The 19,348-nt window shown below is 42.3% G+C and overlaps 1 protein-coding gene across 2 annotated transcripts in view; it reads right to left on the bottom strand.

Moving 5' to 3' along the window:
* Positions 1–19,348, bottom strand: part of TRMT44 (tRNA methyltransferase 44 homolog) — a 224,774-nt gene that overhangs the window by 192,748 nt on the left and 12,678 nt on the right. For both annotated transcript variants that reach the window (XM_086964141.1, XM_086964142.1), the window contains exons 2-3: positions 18,773–18,890; positions 11,764–11,983 (exon numbers count right to left, since the gene is read on the bottom strand). In XM_086964141.1, the coding sequence (XP_086820267.1) occupies positions 11,764–11,983; positions 18,773–18,890 (338 nt within the window). The remainder of the gene's footprint in view (positions 1–11,763; positions 11,984–18,772; positions 18,891–19,348) is intronic.

The following is a 19,348-nucleotide window of genomic DNA, read 5'->3' as shown; positions in this document are numbered from 1 at the left end:
ACGCGGTTTCCATCACAAACTAGCTGCCCTGAAACACGGGAGCCAAACTTTCATGTGTAACACAATCCTAACCGGGTTGGGGTGGCAGGTTAAACAACAAGTATCCCCTTTGAAGGCAAATAAATGAAAACTGGCACAGAACTTGTCCATCCCATTGCCTGTGCAAGATGAGGTGTATTTACCATGATGGGCATTCTTGGCAGTTGCTTTACCCAGTCAGCATCAACATGTCTCTGAAAAACATTTTTGTCGCAACGGGCCTTGCTATGAAATAGTGATGTGGGGTGGGGGGTTTACAATTTGTTTTAGGTCTGGCAATCTCTCCAGCATCATGCAATAACACAAATTAAGTAGTAAAAAATACATGCACACACGGCCATTGAGTCGGTCCTTTTCTACATTCACTCTTTTCTTTCCCCACCCACCCAAGCTCGCAGCCTCTGGTCTTAGGTAACATGTTTTAGCCGATTGCAGTCTTCACTGAGTGACGGTTTACCTGACCATCCTCCTAAACAAGGAGCAGTTGACGTGTCTCACAGGTACAAAGACCTGATAAGTCGGTGCCAGCATTTTAGTCCCATAACTTTGTTTTCAGGTACTCAGTGGACATGCAGCTTCCGTCCCCCGTTGTCAGCAGACAGTAAGTGTTACGCGATAAGAAAGACAGGAATGGCTGCACACTTCACACCCGACAAGACAGCAAGGCAGTGTAACACCCAAGCCCACTGTTTATTTTTGCATTGCGCTTTTAAAGTGAAAGCACAATGCAAAAATAAACATGCGGCCTGCCTTCCTTCTGCCGTGAAAGGTTTCCTGTCTTTATCGGGCCTGTGTTTTGGCCCCATAAAGATAAGAAAGCCTTCGCGACGTGAGGAACTCAGATGAGCCCATCCAAGTGGGCCGTCTGAAAAAGAGAAAAATATACGTCGCACAGTGCTCTTTCCGAATGGCGGGCCACCTTTTAGCATAAACGGTCATGCCAGCCAATGGGAAAGAGGGGCGGGGCTTAAAGCCTGATATTGACACTCACCAAAAAACGTAAAATCTTGCCAGCGACACTACGCATGCGCAGCCCACGCAGGCTCGACCTAAAAAGGGAGAGAAACCAAAACGGGTGCAAGAAAAAGCAGAGATGGAACCCTTTTGGTATATTTTACACCAAATATTAGTAAGAGAAATGGATCGATTCGAGAAACCATGTGTTCGTGCTCTTCGAGCTTCAGCAATCAAAAGTACAGATTTTTTAATTCTTTCTTATACCACTAGTTAAGTAGGTCCTTATTTTGCATTGACAAGTCGATCCGGACAAAAAAGCGGTCTATCTGCTTGTGTATATTTAAAATCTCAATTGGTCTTTTAATTCACATATATTTAGACCATCTTCTTGTCTCCTATGACTTGTATGACATTATCATGGTTAGTAATCATAAACGCATTAATTTAGAAAATATTAAGTAGAGAATAAATAGTTACGCTAATTCCTACAGACATTTCAAAGGCATTTTATTTAAGTAATCTCTGGGCATTATAGCAGAACTGGGTGTACTATTAGATTAGCAATTCAACAGTCAGTCAAGCCATTTACTACAGCGATCTTCCATCAAATGCTGAAGTCAGTTTTCACTGAAGCCGATTGCTATATTATTATTTCCATCACGTTAAAATAGTTACATTCTCTGTAAGTTGGGCTGTGATTGCCATATATGTTTTTGCTATTGCATCCCTAAGCATAGTCAATTATTTTTATGTACGTAGATTCAGCTTTACAAGCTCCAATTTCTTCCTTTCTTGTTTTCCATTACAACTATATCGCTACTATGCACAGAAAATACCATGCAAGTAATTTAAAAAACCTTTCAACAAAGATATGTGAATTATGTGTTTTTCATGGAGGACTACCAATTAAGGAAGAATTCTATACCTATACTAACATACATTTTCTATATTGAAGCTAATAACAAAATGACCAGAAACTATTCTGCTTGGCACCATCAGAACAGTCGATTCTAGGCCAGGGACAAAGACAAGAGAATTTTTTTTTTAATCCTGTATTTTCATTTTGTGCACTATTTACTAGCATTTCAGACCATAGTCTAGTTCTAGACCCTGAATAAATTGTTCTAGTGCCACATAGAGCCAGCATTGTAGTGAAGAGGTCTAGCGCTCGACTGGCATGTGTTGTAGCCAGATCCCAACAGCTGGAAGAAGGTCTGACTGACTGACTGAGATACTTATAAAGCGCTCTTATGCCGAGGCGTCTTGGCGCTGAGTAAATATGGTGAAGACAACAACAGATCTTAAGGCCTTGAGAAGAGCTAGGTCTTTATCATTTTTCTAAAAACGACCCTGTTGGATTCTAACCAGATTGTCACAGGGAGGGAGTTCCATAAGATGGACGCTTGGTAGGAGAAACCCGTTCCACCCCATCTAACTCTTTTTGTTCTAGGGACATAAACCAATCCTGTATTGGCTGACCTGAGAGAGCGGTGGAGCTGGCATACCGAGAACAAAGTTTGAATATCCCCAGTTCCTCCTCCATATATAGCCTTGTGCAGTAGGCATAGGGCTTTAAAGTTCACCCTATGATGGACTGGAAGCCAGCGTAACTCCTTAATCACCGCAGATGTTGGGTATTATTTGGGTAGGCCAAGTAAAACCCGAGCCGCTGCATTCTGGAGGGATTGAAGTTTTTTGGTCTGTCCCTTACCAACTTTTAAGTATAGGGAGTTACAATATTCGATTCTTGACAGAACCAGGGCTTCGACCACTGTTTTTCGAAGTGACAGAGGAATCAAGGGCAGAATATTCCGTAAAATTTTTAAGGTGAAAAAGCATGATGAGGAAACTTGATTTATTTGTGAGGCAAGTTTAAGGTCCTTGTCAAGCACTAATCCCATGGTTCCTAACCTTGGGCTGGGACTGGACAGGGGCCTGCTTAAGTAGGCCTCCACGCTTGGCTCCATACCAAGGGTAGTTGCCCAAACTCTAGGACCTCAGTTTTTTCTGTATTTATCTTTTAAAAGTTTGAATTCATCCAGGCCATTACATCTGTGAGGCAATCCCGAAATCTCTCAGCTGTAAGCCCCACATTTTGTGTCACAGAGCCCACTAGTTGAGTGTCGTCAGCGTACGACACCAACATTATACTGTGCTCTTTGATTACCCGAGCCAGAGGACTGACATATAAATTAAATAATGTCGGAGACAAGGCCGAGCCCTGAGGGACTCTGCATGGGATATGGAAGATTCCCGACTGCAGGCCATTCCAGTGGATTAGTTGTTCTCGTGAGGTTAGAAACGATGTTAGTAGAGTCAGAGCCACATCTTCTATACCCGCTTCCTTTAATCGACGCAGCAATACTGCATGATTTACAGTATCAAAAGCTGCCGTCAGATCTAACTGGATGAGTGCAGCTCTGCCTCCCCCATTAATCACTTACGGATCTCCTCTGTGGCCATGGTTAAAGCTGACTCAGTGGAGTGCCGCGAGCGAAAGCCATGTTGTGTGGAGTCAAGAATATTACTACTATCCAGGTATTCTGTCAGTTCTAGGTTCATGGCTTTCGCCAAGATTTGTGATGGCAATGGAAGACAGGAAATTGGCGGTCTAGGTTCACGGCTTTCTCCAAGATTTTTTATGGTAATGGAAGACAGGAAATTGGGCGGTAGTGTTGTGGCTCTGAGGGGTCTAAGGAGGCCTTTTTTATGATAGGCCTGATGCATGCCTTTTTCCACAAGGAGGGAAACTCCCCAGATGTGATTGAATTTAATAAAGGAGTCAAGGTGGAGCTTACTTCTTCTGATACCAGATGTATTATGTAAGGGGGACATGGATCCAGAGGTGAACCTGATTTAAAATTTAACAACAGGTTGGCAACTTTAGCCTTCTCCAGTGTGGAAAAATAAGACAACCTTGGCAGAGATGCCCAGTGATCCTCGGAATCTACAGTATTCGTTTTTGAGACACAAGCAGCAGTGGATAGCCCATCTGTTCCACAAACATTTGGTCCGGCAGAAATGCTCTATCACCCGGACATTTTGATAACGCTGTCACTATTTTAAACAGCTCCTTAGAGGAATTTTTTGCCTGCAGGATTTTTTCGGTGAAGTAGACTGATTTGGCAGATTTATGGCTGCCTTATAATCTTCTAAGGCGCAATTATAGTCTTTTTTATGATCAGCACTATAATCTGATTTCCAATTACGCTCCCTGCATCTACAAGTTATTTTAATTTGCCGTAGCTCAGTCGAATACCAAGGTGAGCTAACACGTTTATTATGGAGTTGTTTGGTGGTTTTGGGGGCTAAGACATTTACTGCTGAACTAAGCCAGCTGTCAAAATTTCCGACTGAGGTATTCTAATGTGTGTAATAGTATCTAGGGCCTCATTCGTTGATTGCTCCTGTGGGTTAGGCCGTCACCTGCCTACCAATATCTGTCCACCCCTTCACGACTGTGGTACTGTACACCCGTGTTGATAGGAAACACAGATCATCAAATATCCAGTTTTCAGGAAGATAAAGTTATATTCATGGGCATGTCCCTAAATTGTGAACATGGAGAACCTTGTTTTGACTATTTTAGACCCTTACTTTCCTTCCTTATTGGCTAAACTATTTGTATTCTATTGCTAGACCTGTCAATCTTGCGGTGGTCTTCCCCCGAACTTATCGCCTTCCCGGTCCACTTTTTCTGACCTCGTTTTTGCTGGTATTACAACTCTGCTTGAGCTCTCTCCTCTAAAGATGGTAATATTGACTTATCCCCAATTGGCACATTTAATTTACTTGTAAGTCTCCAGTAAAGTGGTACTACCTGTGCCTTGTAAATTAAATGCTACTAATGGGTCTGCAGCACGGATTGTGCCACTCACTTAAGTAACCTTTTAAACATGTCTCAGGCCTTCCACTGCAGAGCCTGTGTGTGCAGTATTAAACTGCCATTTCAACCTGGCAAAACAAACCTGCTGCTAAGCCCACACCTTCCTTTTTAATGTTTATAAGACACACCGAGGGTAGGCCCTGGAAATCCCAGAGGGTGGGTGTAATGTATTTAAAAAGTATGACATGTACTATTAAGTTTTACATGTCCTGGTAGTGAAAAACTCTTAAATTAGTTTTTCACTGCTGTAAGGCCAATCTCTCGCATAGGATAATACTGGAGGTGCATTATTAATTTTAGAAGTGTAATTTTCAAATGGGAAGACCACTTCATGTTTGTTGTCTCTGGAATTCTGATTTCAGATCCTAACTCATGTTAAAGTCGAATTTCGAATTACAATTCTGAAAATGCCCTTTTTAGAAAGTTGCAAATTGAACAATTGATGGATGGAATGCTGAACAATGCAAACATTCACCCCCAGTCACAAAGATCTAGGTTTAATCCATCGTTCTTTTGCTCACCACGCCACCCCAGTTTGGACCCAGCCATAAGCAAATCAGTCTTGACCCTATTTCTCATAGGAACAGTTCAGCCCAAACTGCCAAGCCAGGTCCTCCCTGGTGCGGAAACAAGCATCCTGGGACTAGTTTCAGGGCATCACCCCTCATCAGCCAGGCTAGCTTGAATATAGTGGTGCAGCAAGCACAGGACACAAGTCTGGGCATGCCCTTCCAACTTAGGGTGCAAATACAAGCCTAATCCAGGGAGGACCTGGCTTGGTAGTTCGGGGTAGACTTTCCCATGAGGCACAGGGTCAAGACTGATTTGCATATGGCTGGGTCCAAACTGAGGTGGCATGATAAGCAAAAGAACAATGATTAAATCCAGATCTTTGTGAGGGGGGGTGAATGTTTGCATTGTTCAGCATTCTATTATTTTTAGAGAGTTGGCATTTTCTTGCCTTAGAAATTTGATGCCTGCAGCCTGCCTCTGATCACAAGTTTGGGTTTAATTGGCAGTTGAGCTTTGTGTATTCCTCCTAGACAGCTACACACAATGGGAGCTTAGGTGGGACTGAATACGTAATTCCTTCCAGGATGGGAGGGAGGAGCTGGGCCCAGCCTCACTTACACCCGAATAGGCTGTGTCCTGTCTCCACACAAAGGCCTGCATACCCCATGTAGTTACTCTGGAGCCAGGGCAAGGCATCTAGTCACTTCAAAGTCATGGCTCTAAAAGCTTTTACCTTCTTCAAAGGCACAAATGGACATAAATACTGGATCACAGACATCAACTCTTAGTACAATTCTGGATGTATGGATACTCTGCCAGGAAGAATGACTGCTGTGCTGCTGAAGGACTGCCACTCTGCTGGGCTTCTGCTTTGCTGTGCTGACCTACAGCCTGCTGCCCACTTGCCTGGGTGAGAAGGACTGGACCTGCAGCTCTTACACCCAGAATCCAGAGTGATTCCAAGGGCTTGTTGTTTGACCTCCTGATCTGTAGCCTCAGGGACATAACAGTTTTTCAACAGTCTTGTATCTGCACCTGGATTCCGCCATCTTCGAGTCTATTCTGCCAAGTGGAGCACCCCAGTCCTGGACCCTTGGAAGTGGGCGTAAGTTGCTTTGCGAGGCTCTGTAGAACCAGCTAAGCCAAAGCATCTCCTCTGTTGGGCGGTGCAACACAGAGCAGAACAGACGCATCTCAGCAGCTGCATGAGTGGATTCCGCAGCAAAGACTTGCATCGCCACTGCAGCCAGCATCGCCTGCAGAACAGCTACTGCGCAACACATCCGCAGCACATACCCTCGTATCTCTCATCGATGGCAGAGTTGACAATGACAACGGACTTTGAATGGCAGCCTCGCCTCTTTTGGGAACCCACGCATTGCCCAGACTACTTGCTGCATCCCCGAAGCCCGACTTCACATTCAAAGCCATGTCAACATGATCATCGAAGGAAAAGGAGCCAGGACCACGATCTCACTGCATCGATTTAGCAGAGCGACACATCGTCACGCGGATCCACGCAACACTCTGCAACCAAGGATTTAAGGTACTCTCTTCTGCTGGCCTAACTGAGTCCCTGTAGTCTCCCACACCCCATCAGAGTCGACCTGAACTTGTGACTTTGTCCTGTCCGGTGCAACCAGATATCCACAGTAAGCGCTTTATGCCTTTTGATTCTATTTTCTCTAAAAACTTTCAAATTCAATATCTCCGGTTCTACCAATTGGATATTTGTTGTTTTGGTCTTCTTTTATTTATTAAAAATTACGTTATTTGTCCAACTCTGTTGTGGGCTTGTTTTGTGGTGTGTTTTCATTGTGTTACTATTTGAAGTGTTGCACATATACTTTACACATTACTTCCAAGGTAAGCCTTACACTCTGTGCCACGCTACCAGGGGTTGAGCTTAGGTTATTATGGGGTTTGCTTGTGCCTTATCCTGACAAGGATAGCGGTTGTGCATTGCCATGGGCTCACACCCCAGTCAACCAACCCAATTTCTTACATCTAAGTTTTTATCAAGATAGCTGGTGATCTCAATCAGGCCCCAAACTCGACAAAGAATCAATTGGTTTTGGTGAGCAAGTCGAGATCGTATAATTTATCAACAGGACAGCTAAGTAGTCAATTAGTACTTGAGAACAGTGTGCAACCGCATTTGTGTTATTTTGTTACTTAAATTGATATGTCTGAATTCATTGATAGATTAGGACTTTCACTGTACACCAACTGTGGTTAAGGTTTTCTTTTCATAAAATAACATTGCTTTCAATCTTTTAAGTCTTTACTGATTGGTCAGCTGCCCAGAAGGTCAAAAAGATTGGGGAATCTACTTACCACCTTAGACAGTGGACCCAGAGTCTTGTTTAGAGGTGGGAAGATATCCAAACTCACCTGTGATACAGCTGGGTTAGACCTGCGACTTCAAATGTCTGGGAGAATGGCTAATAATTATATATTAACTTCATTAAAGAGCTCTGGAAAAACATATCGGTTAAAGTTAAATTAAACAAAATCTTTGGTCTGTTCAAAGTCAAGTCTGAGCTTTTGACCATGAGCACTAAACAACATTATTAAATATACGTTTTTAGGTCTCGCTAGAACCAGCGCATGCGATGCACTGGCGAGACATTTAGTAAGTGGATATTTCAAGTGCTACCAAAGGCAGCCACCAGCTTGCTGTTACGCACACATGCACGTGCGATCTCTTTTACTTTCACGCACGCTCAAAACTCCCGTTCGTCCCCGCACTTCACTTTCAATTTTTCGCGCATCACTAGACCAATGCTTGTTTCCTGAGATAATCAGCCCCTGGTGCCTCTGGTCAGAGCGACGCTCGCGGAGTGCCCCTGCATCTTTGGAAGTGCCGTGCTGCGTTCAATAGAATTCTTAGAATATTTAATTACAATAATGAATTCATCATATTTGTAATTTTGTCAGATGCCCACTTGAGTGCTTCAAAAGCCTGCACTAATGTCTGCGCCGTTGAATTATGCTTCGTCAGTGCATGTGCAATCGTTAATTTATGCAAAAACGTACGAGTTACCAGTCAGATTCCTGCTCGAGTGTACCTGTCTCTGCTGTTGAACCAGCCCTGCTCTCCTGAGGAATGCCAGGCTCTGGCATTACTCAAACCGATGTTTGCCCCGTGATTACAAGGCAGCAGAACCTCTGGAGGGTGGGAGGCAGAGGTGGGAGGGGGTGCACATGACATCTGTGCCATAGGGGAACCTCCAGTCTTATCTCTCATCCTAATCCCTACGGTGATAGATTTGGTCTGAAAACAAAGCTATCATGACCTTTAACCTTGGTTTTCAGTATTTAGTGCTCTCTGCATCTGGGCACAAGGTTCCATAACGTCCCCTTATATTTAAATACAACTACCTTGATTACATCGGCACAAGTACCCCCCCTCCACCCAGACTTATTTCATTTGTAATAATTTAGGAGATATATTGGTTCTACCCATCTTTATCACAACGGCAACTAATGTGCATAAACGTATAGCGGGGACTATAGTTGCAAGGTTTTCAAATACATGTTTCGGAGCTTCCCATCCTGTGCACATTCCTTGGTATACAACAGGGTGTGCCTAATGCACCCACCTTCCTAAAAGTCCAATAAGACTATGTTTGCATGATAACACAGCAAAAGTAGCGGTGGTTTTGACAATCGCACTAACAATTCAACATGGAATGTTTAAATTGCAATAGTTATTTTAAAAATACATTTGTTTTCTTGTAGTTCTGGTGCCCCTCCAGGTAACATTAACATCCCACTACCACGGTTGTTGGATCAACGACAGTTCCAGAGGACTCTTCGTCAAGTGTTTATACAACTGATTGTACCCTGGCACTCTAATAATGAATATCAAAAGCATATGCTATTTGGGGGGGGGGGGGGGATTCCCAGTCCTGACTCGGTTAGGTTCTCTTTCTGTACAAATATAGAAGCATTGTTCATACCCGAAACTATTAGTCAGGGCAGCCTAACCGGGTCAGGACTGGGAAACCCCCCCAAATAGACTATGTTTGCATGTAGACATGGTTGTCACTAGAGTGAAAACTGAGAGACCTACCGAGCACAGGAATACTGTCGCAAGGCGGCCCAGACTCGTGCTTTCTGAAGCTGCTCCATCAGTCCTTACCACCTCCTCTTTCTTTCACCAGATACTCTGCCCACGCGCCTGGTGGAAGCATTGGGGTTCCCAGTTGTGCATTAACATCTGTTGTCGTATTTGAATGTCTCCTGCCAATCGGCACCCTCGGATAGGCTGTCCATACAATTTCTGCCCCCATATACTTACTACGCACCACGGCTGTTTGTGAAGCTAGGGGTTACTTTTGCCCTGTACTCTGTCGTCCTCTGCCCCCGCCCCCACCCCACGCTTCTCTTCTGCCCTTCAGCAGCGCGCACCGTCCGCGTGGACTTCTTTGCTCCCCTCATCTGCAGTGCGGAAGTGCCTTTTGGCGGGCACTGTTCTGTCCCGCGATTGCCTCTCTAAACTCTAATCCAAGCTGGCGACATCCGTGTGTGGCCTTCTGTGTCCTTGCGCATTTCTGGGTTCCTCTGGGTGAGCTAACACAATGATGATGACTACTCCTCTCTTTGCTCCTATACAGGGCCGGTCTTGTTGTTTTGAAAAATAAGTAGCTCCTTCACACACATTCGAATAGAATCACAACTGGAATACAGGACCATTGCGCTTTCTGCTCTGCAGAGAGGCCATATTTTTGAATGATCATGTAATCTGAACACCTTTTTGACCCACGGTCAGGCCCAGTGTGAAAGTTGTACTGCCTGCAGCCTCAACTCCAAGGTGCTCAACTGTAGCCTGTTATAAACACCTGGAGGGAACTCAGTACAAAGGGTTTATCATCCAAAAGTAATATGCTGTGAGATGAAATACAGAAACACAATTGCTGGAAATAGCTACCACTCTAGGGGAATGCAAGATTAAGGAGGGCATGTGAAATATAAACAGGAACAAAATCACTACCATTGATTACTCTAACATCAGGACCACTGCAATTATGCTGCAGAAGAAGGTTACATTATGTGGCTGGGTTAGTAAATTATGTGACAAGAAAGGGCAAACTAGGCAGCATAATCTGGCACGTTTTGAAATAGTATTACTTCATTTGTGTTGCCATTTTTAAACTTGTTAACACTGTTTGGGCACTGGTTGCACCTCATTAGTACCAATTTAACACCCACATTTAGCAGTGGGAAAAAGAAAGTTGACTATTCCAGATTTTCAAAGGGCCTTCCCACATGCAGCAAGACGTGTCTGCATTTTTAGTAACTTTTGAACCGTTTGAGAAAGAAAGCACTTTTGTTGTTAAAATCTGTAGATTTTGCAGCAGATGGTCGATTATGTGGCAAATGCGTCAAATGCATAATTCTGCAGAAATTGCCGCTGCTGCACAATTGCATAATGCCAGTGGCCCTGCCAAACATGCAGCATCAGACAGGGAAAGAAAATAGGCTCAGTACCAAAATAAAAGGAGCCCCATTAGTGAGTTAATTAGGTAGAATAGTGTCCCATGGGGCAGTTTTCAAACTTGTAAAGATATACCGTGTAGGTTTTTTGTAAGATATGGAAAACTGCACTGATTTGAGTCTGGTGCAGGCAATGTTTGCTTTAATATCATAAAAATCAATAGTAAAAACCAGCTCACCTGAACATAAAGCAGGTCAACAACTAGCCAAACAAGCATTGGCATAGCCAGTAGGTCTTGCCTTTGGTACCTTTTAAGTGTTTAGCCATGCAACAGTTGATGTTGTTGCATCAAGGATATTGTGCTGTATAACTAAATACTTATAAGGTCCCAAAGGCAAGACCTATTGGCTATGCCAATGCCTGTTGAAACAAGATATCATGCCTCCGGGTATACGAACAGGGTGGGAATAACGTGCAAGTACTTTTTGTCCCAAGATACAGCCATTAATTATTATCTCCAAATAGACAATTTTTTAAAATATATTGCTTACTGTACCACTCTTGTCCTATCTGTAAAACGCTTGCACTTCGAATGTAAACTATGATAGGGCAAAAGTGGAGATACAGAATATGTAGTAGGGAATAACATCCTATCATAGTATCACGGGCAAAAAATCAAACAGGTAAGTATGTAAAGGAATGTGCAGACTCCACTAATATGTAACTCGACAATGTATATATATTCAAGGTATGTAGATGTGGAGTTAAGAATAGTATATCTATGCCTACCTATATGCACTTACCACCTTCATATTTTGGTCCTCTCTATTTTGCCTACTATATTACGGCAGGCAATCTTTCCTACTCGATATACAGACTACAGCCAAGCCCAAGTAGTTATGTCCAACATGATTTTCGCATTTACCTTAACCATTTCTTTATACTTTTCTTTCAGCTCCTGATAAAGCTTGCTGTATCGTATTACAGAAATGAGGGACAAGGTGCTTTTGAAATCACTTGTCTTGGGCTCGGCAGACCACTTAGCCAGTTTGGGCAGAAGTTCATTTACCAGCCACTCTGGTTTTGGGTAAACAACTCCATCTGATTTCCAGCCATCTAAGCATAGAGCTAAAACAGAAATAAACCTACAAAAGAAAAGGAAAGGCCATTAGAAGATGATCGTTAACTACATCACACTTCTGTCTTTTTTTCTTTAAACAATGGAATGGTCAGGGGAGAGCTCCTGCTCTTAACATAGGCAGTTTTTAAAGAATAAAACAATTCGGAGAAGTTCACAGAGTAGCAATTCAATAACCAACAAAAAGGACAAGCGAATAGTCCTATAATTAACAGGAAAGATCATCGGGACCTTATAAGATACTCATTAATTCTATGACCAAATAGGTCTGTTTTTCATTCAGTTATTTTACTGTAGCGGGAAAAACATAGTGGGTTCGATGTGCATCTTCTAAATCACAATATGTTTTTTTCCAGTGTTCCTTTCCTAACTGAGCGTGCTAAAACAAGATACAGCATTTAATGCACTATGAGAAACTCAAACTGTGTTAGGGATTAGTTCACCAGAACCTAGCCAGCCAACCCTCTCAATTACAATGAGGAAGAGGCATAGGTAGCTGCACCTCAATTACTCTGCAATATCTGGGATCCATTGTATTCTAAAGGACCTTTAAGAAATATGTTGCAGCAGACTATTGAGTACCTAGGGATAGCTGTGGTTTCTTCTTGTTGGCAATAAAACTTTAACACCGTTTCATAAACCAGCAAATAACGTTTTCCCTCCATGTTCTGATTGTCATTATATTCCGTGGAATATGGCAAGATATACACATACTCTTTTGTTGCTTGGAATAGGTTGCATTTACTGAAGCAGAACAAATTATCAAATAATTTGATACATTTCTTCAACTTTTAATTATTTTTACTATATACACTCTAATAAATTATCTTTTATAATATACTCCTATTTTAAGCTTCTAATAACATTGTTTTCTTCCCCATCCTTTACAACACTTCCCCTAACATGTCTTTAACTGTAGGAAGGTCGCTGTATTCGGGGGAGGGGCTCGGGGGTGCCGGATCATTATTAAGGGGTGTAAGGTAATGAGCATGTGGAAAGTAGCTATCAGAATTTATGTGCTTCTTGTAGGCCTTCGTTGTGTTTATTGTGAGTACAACATTGATATATATATATATATATATATATATATATCAAAGAAAAACTCGTCCCAATCTCCAACACTGCCAGATATCGCGCAGTCCTGAACAAATGAAGAGAGGAACCCAGAGATGGTGTCAAACAAGTGTGTTTATAGAGGCTCAATCTCGCTCAGCATGCCCGCTATATATATATATATATATATATATATATAAATAAATATATAATCAATGGGGGGAGGCCGGATAGCCACGATTAATATATGTGGTTTGAATGACCCAGCCAAGCGGGGCAGGATTAAAGAGGACATTCGAATTCTCAGGGCCGATATTATCTGTCTCCAGGAGACTCATATTCAAGCTAGTAAAAGCCAAATTTTGAAATTAGATGGGTTTCAGTTGGTGATATGCTCTAAACAGGAGACTAAGACTAGGGGTGTTGCTATATTTGCCCGCAGGGGTTTGGCGAACTTCCCACGCTCAATCTCAGACAAATATGGTAGATGGGCCCTAGCTCAATGTGTTATAGATAATAATGTTTTCACTCTTTGCTCTGTTTATGGCCCGGTATTGGATGCTACTGAGGTATATGACTGGCTGAATACTGAATTGGTGGGTTGGCTGCTCCCACTGATTATTTGTGGTGATTTCAATATAAATCTGGGTTGGGCTGTACAGAATCCATCCGTAGCAGGTTACCAGGGGCGGAAACCGAATGTCTTTAGGTCTCTGTGCCAAATAAGAGAGCTCCATGGGCTAGTAGATGTTTGGGCTGCAATAATAAGCGGGGAAGACGGGTGTACATATTACTCCGCCCCACATCAATCACATTCCAGGCTAGATTATATTTTTATTTCTCATAATTTGGTGGCGGGTTGCAACATTCAGAAAAGTCCCAAGGTTATGTCCAATCATAATTCGTTGGTTCTGGAACTCTCACCCAAGTGTTCAAAGAATAAGTCCAGCTGGACTTTTAATCGGACTCTATTGAGTGATAACCAATATGTGGAGCATATAGGTATCTGGATCACTAGGTTTTTTTGCGGAAAATCAGGGCAGCACTAATCCTCAATTTGTTTGGGACACATTAAAAGCCGGGGTCAGAGGGGAGACTACACAGATCGGATGGCAGGCTCAAAAACAAGAGAAGGATAAGATAAATAATCTATATGCGGAATTGAGCAGAGTCGAATTAAACCTGGGCCAGGTGATTTTGGAAAAAGGGGATATTGAGGCAGCAAAAATGCAGATTGTAACTTCTAGAGCTGCCATAACTGAGATCTTAGCTAGTAAGTCAGCTGCCAGTTATCTTACCTGGCGCACGCAAATGTACGAAAGCAATGAGAGAACAGGACATACTCTTGCTCTACGTATCAGGGAAAAGGAAGCTCAAGCCCAAATCATGGGAATCAATGATCCAGATATTGGATTTGTAAAAGATTCCGATGCTATTCTTCTAGCTTTTGAAAAATTCTACCAGAGACTATACTCAAAGGAAAGGATTAATATCTTAACTTTGCAGGATGAGATAGCGGGATTCCTAGATCAAGTTCCAATTGAACCTCTGTCCCCCATAGATCTGGGTATGCTGGAAGCACCAATCACCTTAGGTGAGGTTGGTAAGGTTCTAGAATAAATTCCATCCGGTAAAGCTGTTGGGCTTGACTTTTTGCCAGGAGAATTTATTTTTAAATTCGCCATGCAGCTTGCCCCAATCTTGTTGGAGCTATTTAGCTTGATTCAGGGGGGGGAACCTCCACCCGATTCATGGAGATTTGCCATAATTGTTTTTTTTTAAAGGAAAGGCAAGCCAGCCACTGACCTAGGAGCTTACCGGCCAATTACTTAGATTAATATCGACGTCAACATTTATTTTAAGATTTTTGCGAATAGACTGGCCTCGGTCATTAAAAAATTAGTATCACATAATCAACATGGTTTTGTTCTGGGTCGAGAAACTATAGACCACATCCGTAGAGTCATAACTTAATTTGATTACACCAAGGTGACAGGAGACCCTATGGCGCTAATTTTACTTGACGCCGAAAAAGCTTTCGATAGGGTCTCCTGGCCTTTTTTATGGGCAGTTATGAAATACTATGGAATTGTGGAAGGGTATATTCGGGCTATAAAAGGCATGTATTTAGATCCTGTAGCCAAGATAGAACTAAAGGGAGCCTATTCTGGAGGGATCAGCATAGAGCGGGGTACCAGGCAAGGCTGCCCCTGCTCTCCTTTGCTATTTGCAATCTATATTGACCCCCTAATCAGATTAATACAAGAGAGCCAGGCAATTCAACCTGTATGTGCTCCAGGAGGGGAGGTAAAAATGTTAGGATATGCTGACGACCTAGCAATAGTTACTCCAGCTCCACAGGATACTCTAGCCGAGCTTGGGGCTATAACATCTCTATTTGGGGAAGTCTCTGGCTACCATATGAATGAAAGCAAAACTCAAATAGTGATTAATGAGAAGGTAGATATTGTTGATCCACGGATTGTACCTAGAGCAAGATATCTCGGGGTCGAAATTAGTTTCGACCTAGCCACAATTGTTGATCTAAATCTCGTGCCACTTTTAGGAAAAATGAAAACTGATACTAAAAGAATGAGTAATCTACACTTGACACTTATGGGGTAAAGTAACGTTATCAAAATGATTTTATTGCCAAAAATTCTTTATTATTTCAGGGCTATCCCTCTGGAATTCAGTAAAGCTTGGTTCCGGAAATGTTATCAGGTAATTTCCTGGTTTTTATGGGCGGGGCAGCGCCCAAGACGGGCTTTACGATACATGACTTTGCTGAGAGATCGAGGGGGGTGGTCCGTTCCCAATTTTCAGATCTATTACTGGGCCACCACCTTGAAGTATTCTGCCGAACTGTTAAATGGCCCTAATCCAGATGACTTTGGAAGCTCTATTTTTCAACTTATTTGTGGGGTAAAGGCCAGAGGTTTGCTATTGCGAGAGATTGATTTTGCCCATTTTAAGAGGGTCAAGTTCAAGGTGCTGGTCAGCGTATATAAAGTCTGGACGGCAGTCAGGAAAAAGGCTGGAATTCCCGTATGCATAGGTATACCCCTTTTGGCAGCAATACCACTCTGCTCTGATATTTTTAATGATGGTTACTTTCGCATATGGAGGGCAAAAGGGATTGTATTGGGGATTTTTTGTCCGGGGACTGTATACTTTCTTTTGATGTTTTTAAGGAACGGTTTGGGATTGGTAAATGGATTTCTTTACATTTCTACAGGTTAGGGACTTTTTAGATAAGAAATGCCATAATTGGGGACAAATCCCCTTGTTAGAAATGTTCAGAAACACAATACCAAAAACCGCTGCTATTCATAAAGTCATTACGGAAAGAATGGGGGATGATTTAGCTAAACATTTTGAACGATGGCAAGTACAGGTAAAGGCTGGGCAGGGGGACTGGGAGGACTCTCTGTACTATAGCCAAATGTCATGCATATCTGCCAATTTACAAGTACAGTGCCTTAAAACTTGATGTGATTTGTATGTTACCCGGGCCCGAATACATAGGTGGGGGGGCACCACCGGTATTAGTTGTCCGCGCTGTGGATAAGTGGCTGCGGATAGCACCCATATGTTCGCGACCTGTTCCAAACTCTTTCAATTACTATCTAAAATCGAACTAAGGCTGAGTGGAATCCTGTTTTTTTTTTTTATATTTACCCCGTTGACTGTCATGTTGGGTATTTCTGATCACGCAATGGATGAAAATTATAAGAAACTCGTATTTGTTGCCATGGCTGTCTATCGTCTATGTATAGCCACAGTATGGCTAGATGTAATCCCTCCGACTGAAAATGTTTGGCTTAATAAATTACTGTCTATATATAATTGGGAAATGGAGGTGGTGAAGAGGAGAGGAAGGCCGGCTAGAGAGAAAGGGGAGAAGCTCTGGCTGCCTATGTCTGGTAGACAAAGACATATTTATATTTTCTTTTTTTTCTCCATGTGCCCATTTATTGTATTATTGTATTATTTTATTCTTATTCTGTTTTTCTGTTTTTTTTGTTTTTGTTTTCTCCTTGTTTTTGCTGAATTGGGTTGCTGGGGGAAGGATGGATCCGCCGGGGTGGAGGGGAGAAAAATTGTGAAAAATGTTTGGGGAATTAACCACAGTTCTTGAATTTTTTTGTTTTTGTTTTAATCATTGATTGTTATTGAATGTTTGATTTCTGTGCTTGTTATCCCAATAAAAAGTTCTTTAAAAAAATAAAAAGGAAGGCCGCTGCATTCGCCTCTTTGCAATTCTTCAATCTTGTTGTTTCACTATGAGACTCCGCTGCTCATATTTTCTATCCCCTCTGTCCATCTGATTGGGCCACTGGTGGGCTGAATAGAAACCACAAGCAGGGTCGTCCCTGCTCCTTGTGATTTGTTTCCAACCCTTACATCTAAATATTGTATCCTCTTGCTTCTATATTTCCTTGCCATTCCACTACTCTCCATTCAAAGCTTTACCCTTCAACTCATAACTAACACCTTTTTTGGTCTCTTTTTTTAATGTTATTTTTTACAAAGCCTGGCAATATATTGGGAACTAGGCCTAATTTGTTCAACACACAACTGAACACATTTCCTTACTTACCCTTACTTCGACCTTTACTTTATCTGACCTTGGTCCAACTGATATATTGCGCTCTTCAACTTTAAGCACTCTGACCCTATGCTCCCTTAATCATGTCCGAAGAATCACATTATATGTTGCTCTACCTAGCCAATGACCCTAGGGAGTGTTGTGCGATACACCCAAAGGATGAATCTGACCACATATAGTATACCTCCACAGCCTATTTGACACAATTATACACAAACCTGTTGTTTCTCTGAATATAAAATGTCAGAAACAACAACATCAGTCGCGCCCGGCACTGATCGGAGGAAGGGGGGGGCGGGTGGGGATGAGAACTCGAGAAAGAGGGAATAAAATCTTACCTTAAGGCTGCTTCCTCGCCTCGGTAGTTCTCACTCCCTTGGCATTACCGGAAGCACACCCAGGCTACCAGTCAGCGAATCGAAACGCTGCCTTAGCAGCGTTGTGATTGGTCTGAACGCCGTGTTTCGGCGCTCAGACGCTGACTAGGGACCTGGGCATGTTCTCCATGTAGGCGGTAATGCAGCCTGCAAGGAAAACATGCGAAGAGCGTAAGACTGCTTTAAGCGACTGAGAGGGCTGGCCAAGCAGTCACTGCGCACTTTAGGAGCGTGCTACCACTCCTTCACTGCCCCAGCTCCCTAACACAAAGAGGGGGGAAGTAGATGAAAATAAAATGATAGTAACACAAGTTAATATCATTCTCTTTTCCCTTGTGTCACTGCTTAAAAGCTGTGGAGCGACGCTCCTCCACCTTATTGGAATGTCCCATACCTACGCCTTACCAGTCCTCGCAAATCAAACTTTCTTTCAAATGTTCTCCTTTTCAAAGCTAAGTGTGTAGGTTGGAAAACGGGTTGCTGTGAGCCTAGTGTAACTGAGACAGGACCAGAAATCAGTAATGACCTAAATGAGAGCGGGAATCTGTACACACATTGGTGTGAGTATTACTAACACATTTTTTAAAATAAATTAATTAGATATAATAATTAGTCAAGATTAATTAGATTACATAAAAATGGATGTCTATACCACAGGTTCGCAAGGGGTATTGTTTGCCAGTAATTAGAGACTGTTGTGTTCCAAATGTCAGTTGTGAACAGGATATACATACATACTTGAATGGAAACTCACCATTCGTCATCCTTGGCATGTGAAAGACGAATTTGATAAACATTGCTTCTGTTCACTTGAACATGTTCTTCTTCCACTTTCTTCAGGGGTATAAATGTCGCAACTCCATTAGAAATATCTGCAATTAGTCGGCAAAGGGAGGATATTTTGATAGGTAGCAGTTTCATACTTCTAACATAATTTAAACAACTTTTGCAGATCCTTTTTTACATTATATTTAGCATTTCCTACCACACGCTTTCCATTTGTAAGCATTGCAAATGGTTAATTCTACACAACTTAATGGTGCTCAATTTATCGACTTCTTATGGATGAAGCCACCAATGCTCTGAAATAGTGGCTTCAAAGCTCCATCATATGTTATTAGCAAGCACTTCAGCGGAGACATTTACTAGTTAGATGTTCAAAATGTGCAAAATAGCGCTTTAACACACATCGATTTCCATTCCTAAAACATAAGCAGGAGACTCTTGCTTCACTAATCGGTATACAAAAGCAGACACTTCAGAATGAAAAGCCTTCTATGCCCGGATCAACAACGAACTCATCAGAAGGTTGCAAACTGTTGTAAGGTAA

The sequence above is a fragment of the Lissotriton vulgaris genome, chromosome 3_2 (assembly GCF_964263255.1).
Source record: "Lissotriton vulgaris chromosome 3_2, aLisVul1.2, whole genome shotgun sequence".
NCBI classification, from domain to species: domain Eukaryota; kingdom Metazoa; phylum Chordata; class Amphibia; order Caudata; family Salamandridae; genus Lissotriton; species Lissotriton vulgaris.
The sequence above is the reverse complement of the archived record's forward strand: the minus strand, read 5'-3'. Positions and strand labels throughout refer to the sequence as shown.